Here is a 19,608-nt window from a genome sequence, read left to right as displayed (position 1 = left end):
CATATAACCATATAAGAAGTGGCTTAAAATTACATTTTTTACTTTTATGACCCATAATATGAAATTTTAAAAACAAGCAAATCCAAAAACTAAGTGTTTGTATTCATAAGCAATAGCTAAAATTCCATTAGAACAACTAAATACTTTTTTATTTCTTTTAACTTTCTGGAAAAACTGTTTTATATCAATTTTACTAATTCAGTATTTCATCTTGGTACAATTAACTTTTCTTTAATTCTGAGGAATCTTCTTTTATAAAAACTAGTATATGTCTCAAAATTTGGACTAAAAATTAAATTATACTTTATCAAAGTAATTTGCAAATTTTAGTATTATAATCATACAACCACAAAAGAAACCAGAGTATAAATGAGATAAACCACAAATAATAGCATACAGTAAAAACTCAGGGCAGTAAATACTCCTACTACTTATATGCTAATCCTTTATCATGTCTAATCCTTTATTAATACCACTACTATTTCTCTTCCTAGTTAACTCCATATTTAATTTAAGGTCTGGTAGATAAAGGAGTTTTTTAAAACACCAAAATATCTTAAGAATTATAATATACTTACTTTTAGACTGGTGATTTACATCACTATGAGTAAAGTTCATTAAGGGAATGAAGAACAGGGAAAGAGAGAACTAAAAAGAGGTTAAAGAGTTGGGAAGAGCAGCCAACCAGAATAGAAAAGGAAAATAATTTCCAGCCATATCAGCTGATTTTCAAAAATGTGGCTTTATTACTTTTCTAAAAATACTATTTAACAACCATATTTTAACCAATGGATCATTCTGAAATTCTTGAATATTAAAAATATGTTCAGCCCTGAGCCATAAGATGGTGAAACTTAGATGTACAGTCCCTGCCTTATTATCAAATGACATTTACCAAATATCTACTGAGTGTATAAAGTATCTTGTGATAGGGGTTAAGATTACATGTAGGTAGATGACAAGGTCTTCATAGGTCTATATCCCAGTTTTGATTTAAAAAAAAAAATAGTAAGAAATGGATAATAAGTCAAAGACATTAAATAGGCACTCTGCACTAACCAGATTAATTGTAATAGAAGATTCATGGTAGGAGTTATAGAAGATGTGGCTGGAAACATAAATGCTTTATTTTATTTTATTTACTTATTTTTTTAATTGGAGTACAGTTGATTTAAAATGTTGTGTTAATTTCAGGTGTACAACAAAATGAATCAGCTATACATATACATACGTCCACTCTTTTTGGATTCTTTTCCCATATAGGCCATTATAGAGTACCGAGTAGAGTTCCCTGTGCTATACAGTAGGTCCTTATTAGTTATCTATTTTATATATAGTAGTGTGTATATGTCAGTCCCAATCTGCCAATTTATCCCTACTCCCCCTTTCCCCCAGTAACCATAAGTTTGTTTTCTACGTCTGTAACTCTATTTCTGTTTGGTAGATAAGTTCATTTGTACCCTTTGTTTAGATTCCTCATATAAGCAATATCATGTTATTTGTCTTTCTCTGTCTGATTTACTTCACTCAATATGACAATCTCTAGGTCCATCCATGTCACTGCAAATGGCATTACTTCGTTCTTTTTTATGGCTGAGTAATATTCCACTGTACATATGGACCACATCTTCTTTATCCATTCCTCTGTTGATGGTCATTTAGGTTCCTTCCATGTCCTGGCTATTGTAAATAGTGCTGCAGTGAATATTGTGGTGCATATATCTTTTGAATTATGGTTTTCTCCAGATATATGCCCAGCAGTGGGATCGCTGGATCATATGGTAGCTCTATTTTCAGTTTTTTAAGGAACCTCCATACTGTTTTCCATAGTGGCTGTACCAGTTTACATTCCCACCAACAATGTAGGAGGGTTCCTTTTTCTCCACACCCTCTCCAGCATTAACTGCTTATGGATTTTTTGGATGATGGCCATTCTGACGAGTGTGAGGTAATACCTCATAAGATAAATGCTTTAAATAATAAATATTCAAAATACAATGGAGAATTTTTAGAACAGAGGTTCCGAAGCTTTCTTGTTTCATGATACCCTAATGTCTAAATTTTTTCATTGTGCTTCTAGTCTGAACAATGTACCTAACAGTTCTGTTTCATAAGATATTGAAACAAATTAATAACTATTTGAAAAATAATACACGTAATTTGAAAGAAAAAAGTAATCTTATTTCATTCTTAAATAACCATGATCACTTCCTAATGAGATGTGTGTATCTATTGGGCACTGTGTAACTTATCAAACTTTGGGATTAGATTTGAAAGTGCCACCCTATCTTCTATTCCACATTGATTTCCCATAGTATTTATCATTATAGCAGTGAAGGAAAAACCAGGAACACCCAGCTTCATCAATATGTGACATAATCAGAAGGCATGTCATTCGACCTAATGCTGAAACTCCAACTACCTTGAAGCCAGTAGATTAATGGTGATGGTAGGAAGTGAAGTAATACTCAAAAACTTAAAATATCCTGTTGTACCCTCGTGAATTCATTTTGGCATCCCAGGGTACCTCAGATTTAGGAACTCAATTTGGTAACTGCAGATTTAAACTGATCTTAATAGTGGCAACAGCATTGTTCAACTGTAAATTTCTCCTTCAAGGTTGAATGTAAAAGTCTGCTATAATATAAAGCTGATTAATGATACCCAAAAGTACTAAAATGTGATAGTATGCTATGCAATTCTGAAGAACACTTTCATATCCTCAAAATATTTAATGACAATTGTTTTTAAGGTAAAGCCCTCTCTGACAGTCATATTGATAAGATAATTTAAGGATTCCTGGAGAAGAGGGAGGCCTGTGTATCAAAAATATGCCACATTCACATGGGCCATAAAAACCTTTGTAGGTAATGGTAAGAAAATGGTAGAGTTGCAAACTCCAAAGGCAGTTTCTCCACAGAAACACAGGAAGACAAACAAACAAAACTGGGAAACTACTTATAATCAACTTTAACAAAAATCTGGGAAACAAAGGTTTACTGCAACCAAACAAATGCTTGATCAAAAAATGCAATGAATACTTGGTAGGAGAGCTCTCTGGAATTTTAATTTATCTTTGCTTCATCCCTCCTCCCCCCCCCACCCCTAATGGTTTGGTGATAGTCCTGAAGATAGCAGGCTGCATTCCTGGTACAGGGTCCCAGTGCCAGAGGGAGCAGAGAAGACTTCATACTCAAAGAACTGTGGATGCCTGCTTTGACCTCTCTGAAGGCTCCCTGAAGGACTAACAGAAAGGGTTTACCTTCTTTTCACCTAAGAAATCTCTCAGGACAGAGAAATAGCTAAGTGGAGGGCATTTAAAGGCAAATGAAACAACCACTGAAGCCAGGAGCAAAGGATATCAGTTGTCTATATTGTTTAACAGACATCCTAGAGTCTTGGCGAAAAGCTAGGGAGTAAACTGTTTTAAGGAATAAGAGCTTTGCAATGTTTCCACGTGTTACTGGAAAACCAGAAGGCTAGATGCAAAAGGAGACATCCTCAGAAGAGATCTGAAAAGGTCCTAAGCTCTCACATCTGGCAGATCTTCAAGCTCTGTGCAAGCAAAGGCAGAGTTACAAAATGCCTGGGTGAATGTTGAAGGTATGCCTTGGCACACAAACACAGAATTCAGCTGCAAACATGGCAAATTTTCTTTCTGCTTGCAGGCATTTGGAAGTCCTAGCCACAGCAATCAGAGAAGAAAAAGGAATACATATTAGAAAAGAAGTAAAACTGTGACTGTTTGCAGATGACGTGATACTATACATAGAAAATCCTAAAGATGCCACCAGAAAACTAGAGCTAATCCATGAATTTGGTAAAGCTGCAGGATACAAAATTAAGGCAAGAAATCTCTTGCATTCCGATACATTAACAATGAAAGATCAGAAAGAGAAATTATGGAAACAATCCCATTTACCATCACAACAAAAATAATAAAATACCTAGGAATAAACCTACCTAAGGAGGCAAAAGACCTGTACTCGGAAAACTATAAAACACTGATGAAAGAAATTAAAGATGATACAAATAGATGGAGAGATATACCATGTTCTTGGATTGGAAGAATCAATACTGTGAAAATTATTACACTACCCAGAGCAATCTACAGAGTCAATGCAATCCCTATGAAATTACCAGGGGCATTTTCCCCAGAACTAGAACAAACAATTTTACAATTTGTATGGAAACACAAAAGACCCCGAATAGCCAAAGCAATCTTGAGAAAGAAAAACGGAGCTGGAGGAATCAGGCTCCCTGACTTCAGCCTATGCTACAAGTATAGTAATCAAGACAGTATGGTACTGGTACAGAAACAGAAATATAGATCAATGGTACAGGATAGAAAATCCAGAGATAAACCCACACACCCATGGTCACCTAATCTGTGACAAAGGAGGCAAGACTATACAATGGAGAAAAGACAGTCTCTTCAATAAGTGGTGTTGGGGAAACTGGATAGCTACATGTAAAAGAATGAAATTAGAACACTACCTAACACCATACACAAAAATAAACTCAAAATGGATTAAAGACCTAAATGTAAGGCTGGAAACTATAAAACTCTTAGAGGAAAACACAGGAAAAACACTCTTTGAAGTGTTTTGAGGTGTTTGAAACACTCAAATCACAGCAAGATCTTTTTTGACCCACCTCCTAGAGTAATGAAAATAAAAATAAACAAATGAGACCTAATTAAACTTAAAAGCTTTTGCACAGCAAAGGAAACCATAAACAAGATGAAAAGACAACCCTCAGAATGGGAGAAAATATTTGCAAATGAAGCAACTGACAAAGGATTAATCTCCAAAATATACAAACAGCTCGTGCAGCTCAATATCAAGAAAAACAAGCAACGCAATCAAAAAATGGGCAGAAGACCTAAATAGACATTTCTCCAAAGAAAACATACAGATGGCCAAGAGGCACATGAATAGACAGATGCTCAACATCACTAATTATTAGAGAAATGCAAGTCAAAACTACAATAAGGTATCACCTCACATTGGTCAGAATGGCCATCACCAAAAAATCTACAAACAATAAATGCTGGAGAGGGTGCGGAGAAAAGGGAACCCTCTTGCATTATTGGCGGGAATGTAAATTGATACAGCCAGCCACTATGGAGAACAGCATGGAGGTCCCTTAAAAAACTAAAAATAGAACTACCATATGACCCAGCAATCCCACTACTGGGCATATACCCTGAGAAAACCACAATTCAGAAAGATACATGTACCCCAATGTTCATTGCAGCACTATTTACAATAGCCAGGACACAGAAACAACCTAAATGCCCATCAACAGATGAATGGATAAAGATGTGGTACATATATACAATGGAATATTACTCAGCCATCAAAAGGAACCAAATTGGGTCATTTGTAGAGATGTGGATGGACCCAGAGTCTGTCATACAGAGTAAAGTCAGTCGGAAAGAGAAAAACAAATATCGTATATTAATGCATATATGTGGAACATAGAAAAATGGTACAGATGAATATATTTCTGCAAGGCAGAAATAGAGATGCAGACATAGAGAATGGACGTGTGGACACAGAGGGGGAAGGGGAAGGTGGGATGAATTGGGAGATGAGGCTTGACATAAATACACTACCATGGGTAAAACAGATAGCTAGTGGGGACCTGCAGTATAGCACAGGAAGCTCAGTTCAGTGCTCTGTGATGACCTAGATGGGTGGGATGGGGGGAAGGGGGGAAGGGAGGTCCAAGAGTGAGCGGAAATATGTATACATATAGCTGATTCACTTTGTTTTACAGCAGAAACTAACACAACATTGTAAAGCAATTATACTCCAATTAAAGAAAAAAAAAAAAAAGTCTGTCAAAACACTAGTTGACCACTAACTTAATGGAGACTTCAGTGACCACACATGATAAAAAATACAGTCTTTAGCCAATAAAGTCACTAAACAACTACACCCTGTTTCAAACAGCAATAAGAAATTATAGAAAAGGGGAGTATCTTCCAGTTACACATTATAATACTCACCATATCCAGCTTTCAATAAAAAATTATGAGGCAAGCACAGAAATAAGAGAGTATGGCCAATTCACAAGAAAAGCAGAAATTCACAGAAACCATCTGTCAGGAAGACATTGGATTTACTAGACAAAGACTCTATACCCACTGTCTTACATATGGTCAAAGCTTATATGTGGTCAAAGACCTAAAAGAAACTAAAAGGAAAAAGAGAGAATGGTATTTCAACAAATAGGGAATATTAATAAAGATAGAGAATTTATAAATAAGAACCAAATAGAAATCCTGGAGTTGAAAAGTACGCTAACTGGAATTTTAAAAGTTTACTAGAGATGTTCAACAGCAGATTTGAGCATCCAGAAGAATAAGAAAACTTAAAGATAGTTGAACTGAAGTATCCAGTCTTAGGAACAGAAAGAAAAAAAAATGAAGAAAAATTCAATGTAATTCTATGTTACTTCAATAATTGGGGAATGAGGGACATTACATGAAGGGAAACATTGATAGGAACTACAGCTGACTTCTCATAATATTGGGTTGGCCAAAAAGTGCCTTCGGTTTTTAAATAAAAATAAAAGACACATTTCACACTTTCACCAAGAACTTTATTGAACAACATATTCACCCTTTTGTTCCACTACCTTCTGCCATTTTTCAGGCAACTTCATAATTCCATCTTCCCAAAATGTTTTATCTTTTTGAGCAAAGAACTGTTCCAGGTACCTTTTACAGTCTTCCAGGGAATTGAAATTTCTTTCCATTAAGAGAATTTTGTGAAGACCTAAATAAATGGAAATATGAAGAAGGTGCAACATCTGGTGAATACGGCAGATGAATCAGAACTTCCCAGCCAAGCTGTAACAGTTTCTGCCTGGTCATCAAAGAAACATGCGGTCTTGCATTATCCTGATGGAAGATTATGGTGTTTTCTGTTGACTAATTCTGGACACTTTCCATCAAGTGCTGCTTTCAGTTGGTCTAACTGGAGCAGTACTTGCTGGAATTAATCGTTGTTTTCTGAAAGGAGCTCATAATAGAGGACTCCCTTCTAATCCTACCATATATACAACATCACCTTCTTTGGATGAAGACTAGCCTTTGGTGTGGTTGGTAGTGGTTCATTTTGCTTGCCCCATGATCTCTTCTGTTCCACATTATTGTACATATCCACTCTTCATCGCCCATCACAATTTGTTTTAAACACGGAACACTTTCATTATGTTTAAGTAGAGAATTGCAGGCAGAAATATGGTCAAGAAGGGTTTTTTTGTTTAACTTATGTGGAACCCAAACATCAAAGCAATTCACATAACCAAGCTGGTGCAAATGATTGTCAACACTTTATTTGGTTACTTTGAGTATGTTGGGTATCTCCCATGTGGTATAACGTTGATTCTTCTCAATTAATGTCTCGATTTGATCGCTATCAACTTCAACTGGTCTACCTGACCATGGAGCATCATCCAGTGAGAAATCTCCAGCATGAAATTTTGCAGACCACTTTTGACATGTTTCATCAGTCACAGCACGTTCTCCATACACTGCACTGGCATTTCAGTTGCGTTTTAACCTTTCTTGAAATAATAAAGGATAATATGCCAAAAATGTTGTTTTTTCTTCCATCTTCAATATTAAAATGGCTACACAAAAATTCACCAATTTTGATAAGTCGTTTTTAAAATGCAGGCTGATATAACAGCTGCACATACAATCTAACAAAATTGTTTTGAATGAAGTTAACGACAACTAAGTGCTACTAGAGCCATCTTACGGAAAAAAACAAACAAAACTTTTGGCCAGCCCAATACAAAGAGGAAAGCTAGAAGACAATGAAATCACATTTTTAAAGAGCTGAAAGGAAAAAAACAACTATAAAGGTTTTCTACCGACAATATTCTTTAAAAATGAAGATGAAATAAACAAGAAAAAAGTGGAAAAATTAGACTCTACCACATCTTCACTACAATAAATGCTAAAAGAAATGGCTAAGGGCTAAAGGAAAATTCTAACAGGAAATCTCAAGTACAACAAGAATAAGTGAAGAATAACAGTAAGGATAAGTGAGCCATTAGATATAAAGAACAATGTTTTGTTTTTGAAAAAATACTTTGTAACGAAGTAAATTAGAGTTGACCCTTGAACAATGTGGGGGTTAGGGGAACTGACCCTTCTTGCAGTCGAAAATCCACATGTAACTTAACAGTAGGTTCTCCATATCTGTAATCCCACACTCACAGATTCAATTAACCACAGATCATGTATATCCTTAAAGTTCTTAGCTCTTTAAGTAAAAACAACACTAGAAGATGTACAGTGGAACCTTGAACAACATGGGTTTGAACTGTGCAGGTCCACTTATATGTGAATTTTTTTTCACTACATACATAAATACAGTACTGTATGATCCACAGCTGGTTGAGTCCACAGACATGGAGGGCTGACTGTGAAGTTATATACAGATTTGTGACTGCACAGAAGGTTGGTGCTCCTAACCCCAGTGTTGTTCAAGGGTCAGCTGTAGATTAAGGCACAGGTAGAAGTAAAATATATTACAATGAGGATAAACAGGGTGAAGTGGAAGAATTTGCAAATATTTCTCCATAAAATTTTTAAACAGATTTGGAAGTAAGAGAGTACACTGTGATCACAGACTGCAATAAGTTCAATATGCATACTTGAATCTCTAAAGTAAGCAATAAACACACCACACACATGCACAGGCGTAATTAAAACACTGCTATGGGACATGAAAAGGAATAATGGAACTATTTGCTTCAAAAACAACTACAAAGAGAGGGAAAGGATGAACAGAGAAAAAAGAGTAAATGCAATTCAAACATCAAGATTGTAGAGTTAAATAAATATCAAAAATAATATTAAAAGGACAGTTTATAAAGGGTACATGGAAACTTTTGAGGGTTGATATGACAAAAGTTATCAAATTGTACATATCAGATACGTGCAGTTTATGTATACAAATAAAGCTGTTAAAAAATATAAGACTAACAACTTCAATTAGATTTTCAGGTTAGATAAAAAGAGACATCTATATGATGTACATAAAATATATCACTTGAAGTAGAAAAGAACAAACAGGTTGAAAATAAAAGGATGGAAAACTTCATTAGGTTAACCTTAGGCATAAAAAGGATAGTATGGCTCTACTAATATCAGACAAAGTAAACTATAAGTCTATTTTCAGAGATAAAAGGAAACATTTATAACGATAAAAGAGTAAGTTGATCAGTAAGACATAAAACTAAATGTGTATGCTACTAATTAAAAACAAGACAAAGCAAAGCAAACAGAAGGTAAAACTCAAAAGACTTAAAAATGATTTGCAATCGACCTAACCAATTTGATACCTGGCTTAATATGCTAAGAGACTTTATGAGAACTTCTCTTTGAGCTCTACTAAAGCTAGGTTTTGGGAGAGATCTTGGTGTTCATGTTTATGAACAAGCTCGTGGGAGGTTGCTGGTGGGAGGACTCCCTGAGTTCTGCTGCTTGTCTCTGCTTCATAATATTTGATATTCATGAAAGCTGATGCTTGTTTCTGTGTTTACATCTGTCTCTGAGCCCCCCTCAAAATGTCTGTACATCAATAAACATTTGTTCTACACAAACAAATAAACAAAAAACCCAGAGACTAGGCGATTTCTGGGATACCATAAAGACTACAAAAATACACATTATGGGGATCTCAGAAGGAGAGAAGAGGGAAAATGGCAGAAAGAATATGTGAAGAAATGATGGCAGAAAACTTCCCAAATTTGATTAATGACATGAATCTGCACATCAAGAAGCTCAAAGAATCCAAGTAAAAAAACTCAAAAGAAATTACCATTCTGAGATGCATTATAATCAAATTGTGAAAACCAAAGACAAAAGGGAATATTGAAAGCAGCAAGAGAGAAGCAACTCGTCACTTAGAAAGAATCCTCAATAAGTTTAAAAGTTGATTCTTCATCAGACAGCATAAAGGCCTGGAGGGACTGGGAGGAAATTTTTAGAATGCTGAAAGAAAAAAGCTTGTCAACGAATTCTATATATGCAAAACTAACCTTCAAAAATGAAGAAAATAAGCGATTCCCAAATAAGCAAAAGTTAAGGGAGCTTATCACTAGTAGACCTTCTTAGAAGAAATGCTAAAACAAGTCATCCAGATTGAAATGACAGGACACTAGACAGTAACTTGAAATCACAGAAAAAATAACACCAGTAAAACTAACTATATAGGTAAATTAAAAAGCCAGTATTACTATATTTTCAATTTGTAACTTTGTTTCCTGTATGACTTAAAAAACAAATGCATACAACAATGATTATAATCTAATATATAATAATATAATATAAAGGGCACACAATGTATAAAGACATAATCTGTGTCAACAAAAATATAACGATGGGGAGGCACAGCTGTATAGGAGCAGAGCTTTTGTAGGCTACTGTGATAAATTTAGGTTGTTAACTGTAACCATTAGAGTAACCACTAAGAAAGTAATTTAAAAATATACAGAAAAGGGGGAAGAAGTCAAGATGGCATTGTGGGAAGACACAGAGTTAGCATCTTCCCACAACTAGGGAGCCTGCCAGTCGCTGGTGGGGGACTCTGACCCCCAAGGACATGCGAGGAACCCCAGAGTGAACCAGTAGGACGTAGGGGGACCAAGTGGAGAGAAGAAGTGGAGGCCAGACAAGATCAGCCCTCCTGAGGCTGGGTAGATCAGGAGAGGCAGGCTGGTTCCCCCACCTCCAAAGCCCCACACAGGCAACGTGGGTCCTGCGGGCATAGGAAGGAGGCTGGGTAGATTAGGAGAGGCAGGTGGGAGGGGCACCCTGGGAGGAGTGGGTGAGGGGAGGAGGGCGATTGCCCTGCCCACTGGGGCCCAGGGAGCCTACTGAGCTCCCAGGCCAATCCCCTGCCCTCAAAGCCCCCTCCAGGTTGCCTGGGTCCTTGGGGGCATAGGAAGGAGGCCAAGGGGAGAAAAGGAAAGGAAGGCAGGAGGTGCCCTTTGGAAGGAGCGGGAGAAGAGGGAGGGCAATTGGCCAGCCCACTCAGGTTTGGGGAGCCTGCTGAACTCCCAGGCCGATCACCTGCCCTCCAGGGCCTCTCCAGGCTATGTGGGTCCTTGGGGGCATAGGAGGGAGGATGGGGTGATCAGGAGAGGCAAGCGGGAGGGGCCCTCCCAGACCCCAGACTGGAGGAGCAGGAGAGGAGAGGGCGTTTGTCCTGCCCACTCGAGCAGGAAGCCTGTTGGGCTCCCAGGTGAGGTTCCCTGACCTCTGAGGCCAGGGGTGGGGGACATACCTGTGCCCCTTCTGTTCCTTGAGCCTAAGCTCCACCCCCCACAGCCCCCAGGGCCTTTTCTAGCCCTTTGGGTCCTGAGTATTGGCCCCACCCACTGCCCAAACCTCACCCTTGCCTAGGCCCCACTCTCCACAGCCAAGGCCTCCCACGCCCCCCACCCCTTTTTTCATTTCTTTTCCCTCCTCCTCTTTTTTATGATTGTGGTACTGATGTACCTTCTGGGTGTTGATTCATCTATATTTTTATTTTTACATTCTTTCTAATAACATATCTGTAAGTTTCATAGTTTAATTTATTTTTTACTTTTTTTTTTCTTTTTTCTCCTCCTCTTTTTTATGATTGTGGTACTGATGTACCTTCTGGGTGTTGATTCATCTATATTTTTATTTTTACATTCTTTCTAATAACATATCTGTAAGTTTCATAGTTTAATTTATTTTTTACTTTTTTTTTTCTTTGCCACCCCACACAGCTTGCAGGATCTTGATTTGCGAGCCCAGGGTCGAGTGGAAGCTCCTGCAGTGGGAGCTCTGAGTCCAAACCACTGGACTAACAGAGAACCTCAGACACCAGGGCATATTCATCAGAGTGAGGTCTCATAGAGATCCTCATCTCAACACCAAGACCTGGCTCTACCCAATAGCCTACTCCAGTGTTGGAAGCCTCAGGCCAAATAACCAGTAAGACAGGAACACAATCCCACTAATAATAATAAAAAAAGGAGATGCCAAAAAAATGTGTCACAAATGAAGGAGTAAGGTAAAAACCTACAAGACCAAATAAATTAAGAGAAAATAAGCAACCTACCCGAAAAAGAATTCAGAGTAATGATAGTAAAGATGATCCAGAATCTTAGAAATAGAATGGAGGCATGGATTGAGAAACTACAAGAAATGTTTAACAAAGATCTAGAAGAGCTAAACAACAAACACACAGAGATGAATAACACAATAACTGAAATGAAAAATACATTAGAAGGAATCAGTAACAGAATAACGGAGGCAGAAGAACAAATAAGTGAGCTGGAAGACAAAACAGTTGAAATAACTACCAAGGAGCAGAATAAAGAAAAGAAATGAAAAAACTTGAAGACAGTATCAGAGACCTCTGGGACAACATTAAATGCACCAACATTCGAATTATAGGGGTCCCAGAAGAAGAAAAGAAAAAGAAAGGGTCTGAGAAAGTATTTGAAGAGATTATAGTGGAAAACTTCCCTAACATGGGAAAGGAAATAGTCACCCAAGTCCAGGAAGCACAGAGAGTCCCATACAAGATAAACCCTAGGAAAAACACACCAAGACACATATTAATCAAACTAACAAAAATTAAATTCAAAGAAAAAATATTAAAAGCAGCAAGGGAAGAAAAACAAATAACATATACAAGGAATCCCCAAAAGGTTATCAGCTGATTTTTCAGTGGAAACTCTGCAGGCCAGAAGGGACGGGCATGATACACTTAAAGTGATGAAAGAGAAAAAGCCTACAACCAAGATTACTCTACCCAGCAAGGATCTCATTCAGATTCGATGGAGAAGTCAAAAGCTTTTGAGAGAGAAAGCAATACTCATATTAGATAAAATAGACTTTAAGATAAAGACTGTTACAAGAGAAAAGGAAGGACACTACATAAAGATCAAAGGATAAATCCAAGAAGAAGATATAAAAATTATAAATGTTTATGTACCCAACATAGGAGCACCTCAATACATAAGGCAAATGCTAACAACCACGAAAGGAGAAATCGACAGTAACACAATAACAGCAGGGTACTTTAACACCCCACTTACACCAATGGACAGATCATCCAAACAGAAAATAAATAAGGAAACACAAGCTTTAAATGACACAATAGACCAGGTGGATTTAATTGATATTTATAGAACATTCCACCCAAAAGTGGCAGAATACACTTTCTTCTCCAGTGAACATGGAACATTTTCCAGGACAGATCACATCTTGGGTCACAAATCAAGCCTCGGAAAATTTAAGAAAATTGAAATCATACCAAGCATCTTTTCTGACCACAGTACTATGAGATTGGAAATCAATTACAGGAAAAAAACCCTGTAAAAAACACAAATATATGGAGGCTAAACAGTGCGCTAATAAATAACCAAGAGATCACCAAAGAAATCAAAGAATAAATTTAAAAATGCATAGAAACAAATGACAACGAAAACATGATGACCCAAAACTTATGGGACACAGCAAAAGCAGTTAGTTCTAAGAGGGAAGTTTATATAGCAATTCGATCTCACCTTAGTAAACAAGGAAAATCTCAAACAATCTAACCCTACACTTAAAACAGCTAGAGAAAGAAGAACAAAGAAAACCCAAAGTCAGTAGAAGGAAAGAAATCATAAAGATCAGAGCAGAAATAAATGAAATAGAAACGAATAAAACAATAGCAAAAATCAATAAAACTAAAAGCTGGTTCTTTGAGAAGATAAACAAAATTGATAAACCCTTAGCCAGACTCATGAAGAAAAAGACAGGACACAAACCAATAAAATTAGAAATGAAAAAGGAGAATTCACAACTGATACCACAGAAATACAAAGGATTATAAGAGACTGCTACAAACAACTATATGCCAATAAAATGGACAACCACGAAGAAATGGACAAATTCTTAGGAATGTACAATTTTCTACGACTGAACCAGGAAGAATTAGAAAATATAAACAGACCTATCACAAGTAATGAAATTGAAACCGTAATTAAAAATCTTCCAGCAAACAACAGTCCAGGGCTTCCCTGGTGGCACAGTGGTTGGGAGTCCGCCTGCCGATGCAAGGGACACAGGTTCGTGCCCCAGTCTGGGAAGATCCCACATGCCACGGAGCGGCCGGGCCCGTGAGCCATGGCCGCTGAGCCTGCACGTCCGGAGCCTGAGCTCCGCAATGGGAGAGGCCACAACAGTGAGAAGCCCGCGTACCACAAAAAAAAAAAAACAAAAACAAAAACAAACAAACAACAGTCCAGGACCAGATGGCTTCACAGGTGAATTCTACCAAACATTTAGAGAACAGCTAACACTGATCCTTCTCAAACTCTTCCAAAATATTGCAGAGGAAGGAACACGCCCAAATTCATTCTACAAAGCCACCATCACACTGATACTAAAACCAGAAAAAGACATCACAAAAAAATAAAATTATAGACCAATATCACTGATGAACATAATACTAGCAAACAGAAATCCTTAACACTAAGACAACTTAACTATGCTGATTCTTTTTTTTTTTTTTTCAATAAAAATGTTAACTGGAATTCCCACCACATACTCCTATCCAGTGGAAAGAAAATTCCAGACCTGCAGAAGCCTGGATGGGAGTAATCTGATGATAAGTACTCTTGATAAAAAGTTAAGTACAGGTTTCTATACATCCCAACTCTTTTATTTGCAAACGAAAGTAACAATGTTGACCACATATATTTTTTACTGCCACTTAAAAAAAAAAGAATCCAACAGCACATTAAAAGGATCATACACCATGATCAAGTGGAATTTATCCCAGGGATGCAAGGATTCTTCAATATATGCAAATCAATCAATGTTATATACCACATTAACAAATTAAGGAATAAAAAACATATGATCATCTCAATGGATGCACAAAAAGCTTTTGACAAAATTCAACACTCATTTATGATAAAAACTCTCCAGAAAATGGGCATTGGGAGAATGTACCTCAACAAAATAAAGGTCATATATGACAAACCCACAGCAAGCATCATTCTCAATGGTGAAAAACTGAAAGCATTTCCACTAGGATCAGGAACAAGACAAGGATGTCCACTCTCACCACTCTTATTCAGCATAGTTTTAGAAGTCCTAGCCACAGCAATCAGAGAAGAAAAAGAAATAAAAGGAACAAAAATTGGAAAAGAAGAAGTAAAACTGTCACCATTTGCCGATGACATACTATACATAGAAGATCCTAAAGATGCCACCAGAAAACTACTAGAACTAATCAATGAATTTGGTAAGGTTGCAGAACACAAAATTAATGCACAGAAATCTCTGGCATTCCTATACACCAGCAATGAAAAATCAGAAAGAGAAATTAAAGAAACACTTCCATTTACCACTGAAACAAAATGAATGAAATACCTAGGAATAAACCTGCCTAGGGAGGAGAAAGACTTGTACTCAGAAAACTATAAAACACTGATGAAAGAAATCAAATATGACACAAACAGATGGAGAAATACATCATGTTCTTGGACTGGAAAAATCAATACTGTGAAAATGACTATACTGCCCAAAGCAATCTACAGATTTGATACAATCCCTAGTAAAGAAAACCATAAATAAGACAAAAAGACAACCTTCAGAATGGGAGAAATATTTGCAAATGAAACAACAGACAAAGGATTAATCTCCAAAATATACAAGCAGCTAATGGAGCTCAATATCAAAAAAACAAACAATCCAATTTAAAAATGGACAGAAGAGCTAAATACATATTTCACCAAGGAAGACATACAGATGGCCAAGAGGCACATGAAAAGATGCTTAATACCACTAATTATTAGAGAAATGAAAATCAAAACTACAATGAGGTGTCACCAACCAGCAGTCAGAATGGCCATTATCAAAAAAGCTAGAAGCGGGCTTCCCTGGTGGCACAGTGGTTGAGAGTCCGCCTGCCGATGCAGGGGACATGGGTTTGTGCTCTGGTCTGAGAAGATCCCACATGCCGCGGAGCGGCTAGGCCTGTGAGCCATGGCCACTGAGCCTGCGTGTCCAGAGCCTGTGATCCACAATGGGAGAGGACACAACAGTGAGAGGCCCGTGTACCGCAAACAAAACAAAACAAAACAAAACAAAAAGCTAGAAGCAATAAATGCTGGAAAGGGTGTGGTGAAAAGAGAACCCTTCTGCACTGTTGGTGGGAATGTAAATTGATACAGCCACTATGGAGAACAGTATGGAGGTTCCTTAAGAAACTAAAAATAGAAGTACCATATGACACAGCAATCCCACTACTGGACATATACCCTGAGAAAACCATAATTCAAAGAGACATATACCACAATGTTCACTGCAGCACTATTTACAACAGCCAAGACATGGAACCAACCTAAATGTCTATCAACAGATGAATGGATAAAGAAGATCGGGCACATATATATAATGGAGTATTACTCAGCCATAAAAAGAAACAAAATTGAGTTATATGTAGTGAGGTGGATGGACCTAGAGTCTGTCATACAGAGTGAAATAAGTCAGAAAGAGAAAAACAAATAACATATGCTAATGCATATCTATGGAATCTAAAAAGAAAAAAAAATGGTACTGATGAATCTAGTTGCAGGGCAAGAATAAAGAGGTAGACATAGAGAATGGACTTGATGACATAGGGTGGGAGGGCAAAGCTGGGATGAAGTGAGAGTAGCATCAACATATATACACTACCGGATGTAAAATAGTTGGCTGGTGGGAAGCAGCAGCATAGCACAGGGAGATCGACTCAGTGGTTTGCAATGACCTAGACGGGTGGAATAGGGAGGATGGGAGGGAGGCTCAAGAGGGAGGGGATATGGGGACACATGTATGCATGTGGCTGATTCACTTTGTTGTGCAAAAGAAACTAACACGGTATTGTGAATAAAGATTTGAAAAAAAAATACACACACACACACACACACACACACACACAGAGAAAAGGAAACAAGGAGAGAATAAAAAAGGTAAACTAGAAAAATTCAATCAAACACAAAAGAAAGCAAAAGAATTCAGGAAAAAAAAGATTAAGACTTACAGAAAACAATTAGCAAAACGGCTGATGTAAGCTTCTTTGTTCTATAATAATGAATTTGGCTGGTTTATTTCCCTGGTTCTTAAGAGGGAGCTTTTAAATCCTTGCAATTTCCCTAGTAATAGCAGCATCTTTCTTATTCACGGTGGACTCCTCAGACCACATGTGGGTTTATGCTAACAAAGTGACTCTCGGTAGGCCCATACACAGTTCCAGAATGGGCGCTGGCTATACCATAAAGACCAACTACATAGTTAGAGGGCTCATGCTTTGAGCCACATATCAACCTGACCTTTGGTCTTTCAGAAAAAGGTTGGGGGCTGGAGATTGACTTCAATCAAAGTGGCCAATGATTCAATCACTCCTATGTAATAAAGCCACAAAAAAAATTCTGAATACTCACAGCTAAAGTAAGACTCCTGGCTGGGGACACAAATTGATGTTCTGAGAGGGTGCTGCATGCTGAAAGCAAGGAAACTTTAGGTACCCTGCCAGATCTCTCCCTAAGTGTCTCTTCTTTGGTCCTAATTTGTAGCCTTTATAAGAAAACTGTAACTGTAAATACAGAGCTTTCCTGAGTTCTGTGAGTTGTTCTATGGAATTACTGAGCATGAGGTGGTAGTAGGAACCCCTGAGTTTGCAGCCAGTTGGTCAGAAGTGTGAGTGTTTGGGGAAACTCCAACCTGGCAGCTTGTGTCTGAAATGAGGACAGTCTTGTGGGGGACTGTGCCATTAACCTATGAAATTTGACCTAACTCTGGGGAGTCAGCGTCAGAATTGCATTACACTTTATCAGTAATTATCTTAAACACATACTGCTCAAATTAAAGGCAGAGAATGGCAGAATGGATTAAAATACATAAATAAACCCAAACTATGATCCAATTATATGCTGTCCAAAAGAGACTCATTTTAGATCCAAAGACACAATCAACTGAATGAGAATGAATAGAAAAAGATATTCATGTAAACAGTAAGCTGTAAGTAAGACCTGGAGTGGGTACTCTAACATCAGACAAAATACTTTAAATCCAAAATTGTTACAGGAGAAAAAGGATATTATATTTTGATAAAATAGTCAATACATTTAGCAGATATAAAAATTATAAACATATATGCACTTAACAGAGCCTGAAAATATATGAAACTAAAATTTACATAGCTGAAAGGAGAAATAGGAAAGTCTACAAAAATAGTTGGAAACTTCGCTATCTCACTGTCAATAATGGACCTAGTAGGATGGCAATAATAAAAAAAAAAAGGGGAAAATAACAAGTGTTGTTGAGGATGTGGAGAAATTGGAACCCCTGTCAATGTGAAATGATGCAGCCCCCATGGACAACAGTTTGATGGTGCCTCAAAAACATAAACATAAAATTACCATATGACCTAGTAATTATACATCTAGGTATATTCCCTAAATAACTGAAAACAGGTGTTCAAACAAAAACCTGCACACAAATATTCATAGAAACACTATTCACAGTAGTCAAAAGGTAGAAACGACCCAAATGTCCATCAAATAGATAAATAAAACGAGATATATACCTGTAAAACAGAATGTTACTTAGCCATAAAAAGGAATGAAATATTGATACATGTTACAAGAAGAAAGAACCTTGAACAGTACAGAAAGTGAAAGAAGTCAGACACAGAAAGCCACAAATTATATAACTCCATTTATAGGAAACATCTATAATAGACAAATCTATAGAAACAGAAAGCCAATACTGATTGCTAGGGGTTGAAGGGAAAGGAGGAATCGGGAATGACTACTTAATGGGTACTGAGTTTCCTTCTGGGGTGATGAAAATACCCTGGAACTAGAAACTGGTTATAGTTATACAACAGCGTGGATATACTAAATGCCTATGAGTTGTGTATTTTAAAATGGTTAAAATAATAAATTTTGTATGTGTATCTTACCACAATATTTAAAAATCCTGTAAACACATTTTTATTCATTTATTAAACCAGAACCAGATGTAGATTAAAAATGCACGAAAAAAGAAAAAAATCAGGATGATATATGCTACGTACCTGTTAGTGCTGCTGGTTTGGATAGGGTACTGTATTGGTTTTGTGTAGATATCATACTTTGACGTGGACTTAGTGTTGGTGATGCAACAAGTGAAAGCTCCTCAATAATAATACTGCTTTTGGGATGATTTTTGGGAAGTTCATTTAATCTTTGCTCTAATGAATACTTCAAAAGGTCCAACTTCTGACTTGATTCATTAAATCTTGCTTGAGCCTTAAACAGGGAAAAGACAATGGTGTCATTTAAATAGTTATATTCTTTGACTAACATATTTATTAAGTTAAAATTTTTATTTAAAATTACTTCTGAAAGTGCTTTTCTGTCTGTTACTTTTCCTGAGCCAAGTAATTTCATTACATTCTTTGCACCTTCTGCTACTGCAAACTCTATCCTAAAATGATGCCTTAATTCTTCCATCCGAAGTTCAAGAGGACTTATGACAGGTTTGGCTAGAGGGGGACAAAAAAAAAAACAAAC

At 37.0% G+C, this 19,608-nt stretch overlaps 1 protein-coding gene across 3 annotated transcripts in view; it reads right to left on the bottom strand.

Moving 5' to 3' along the window:
* PKN2 (protein kinase N2) overlaps positions 1 to 19,608 on the bottom strand; it is a 164,895-nt gene that overhangs the window by 81,669 nt on the left and 63,618 nt on the right. For all 3 annotated transcript variants that reach the window (XM_024743555.1, XM_024743553.1, XM_024743554.1), the window contains exons 5-6: positions 19,435 to 19,580; positions 19,131 to 19,344 (exon numbers count right to left, since the gene is read on the bottom strand). In XM_024743555.1, the coding sequence (XP_024599323.1) occupies positions 19,131 to 19,344; positions 19,435 to 19,580 (360 nt within the window). The remainder of the gene's footprint in view (positions 1 to 19,130; positions 19,345 to 19,434; positions 19,581 to 19,608) is intronic.

The sequence above is a fragment of the Neophocaena asiaeorientalis genome, unplaced genomic scaffold, assembly GCF_003031525.2.
Source record: "Neophocaena asiaeorientalis asiaeorientalis breed wild unplaced genomic scaffold, Neophocaena_asiaeorientalis_V1.1 scaffold317, whole genome shotgun sequence".
NCBI classification, from domain to species: Eukaryota; Metazoa; Chordata; class Mammalia; order Artiodactyla; family Phocoenidae; genus Neophocaena; species Neophocaena asiaeorientalis.
The sequence above is the reverse complement of the archived record's forward strand: the minus strand, read 5'-3'. Positions and strand labels throughout refer to the sequence as shown.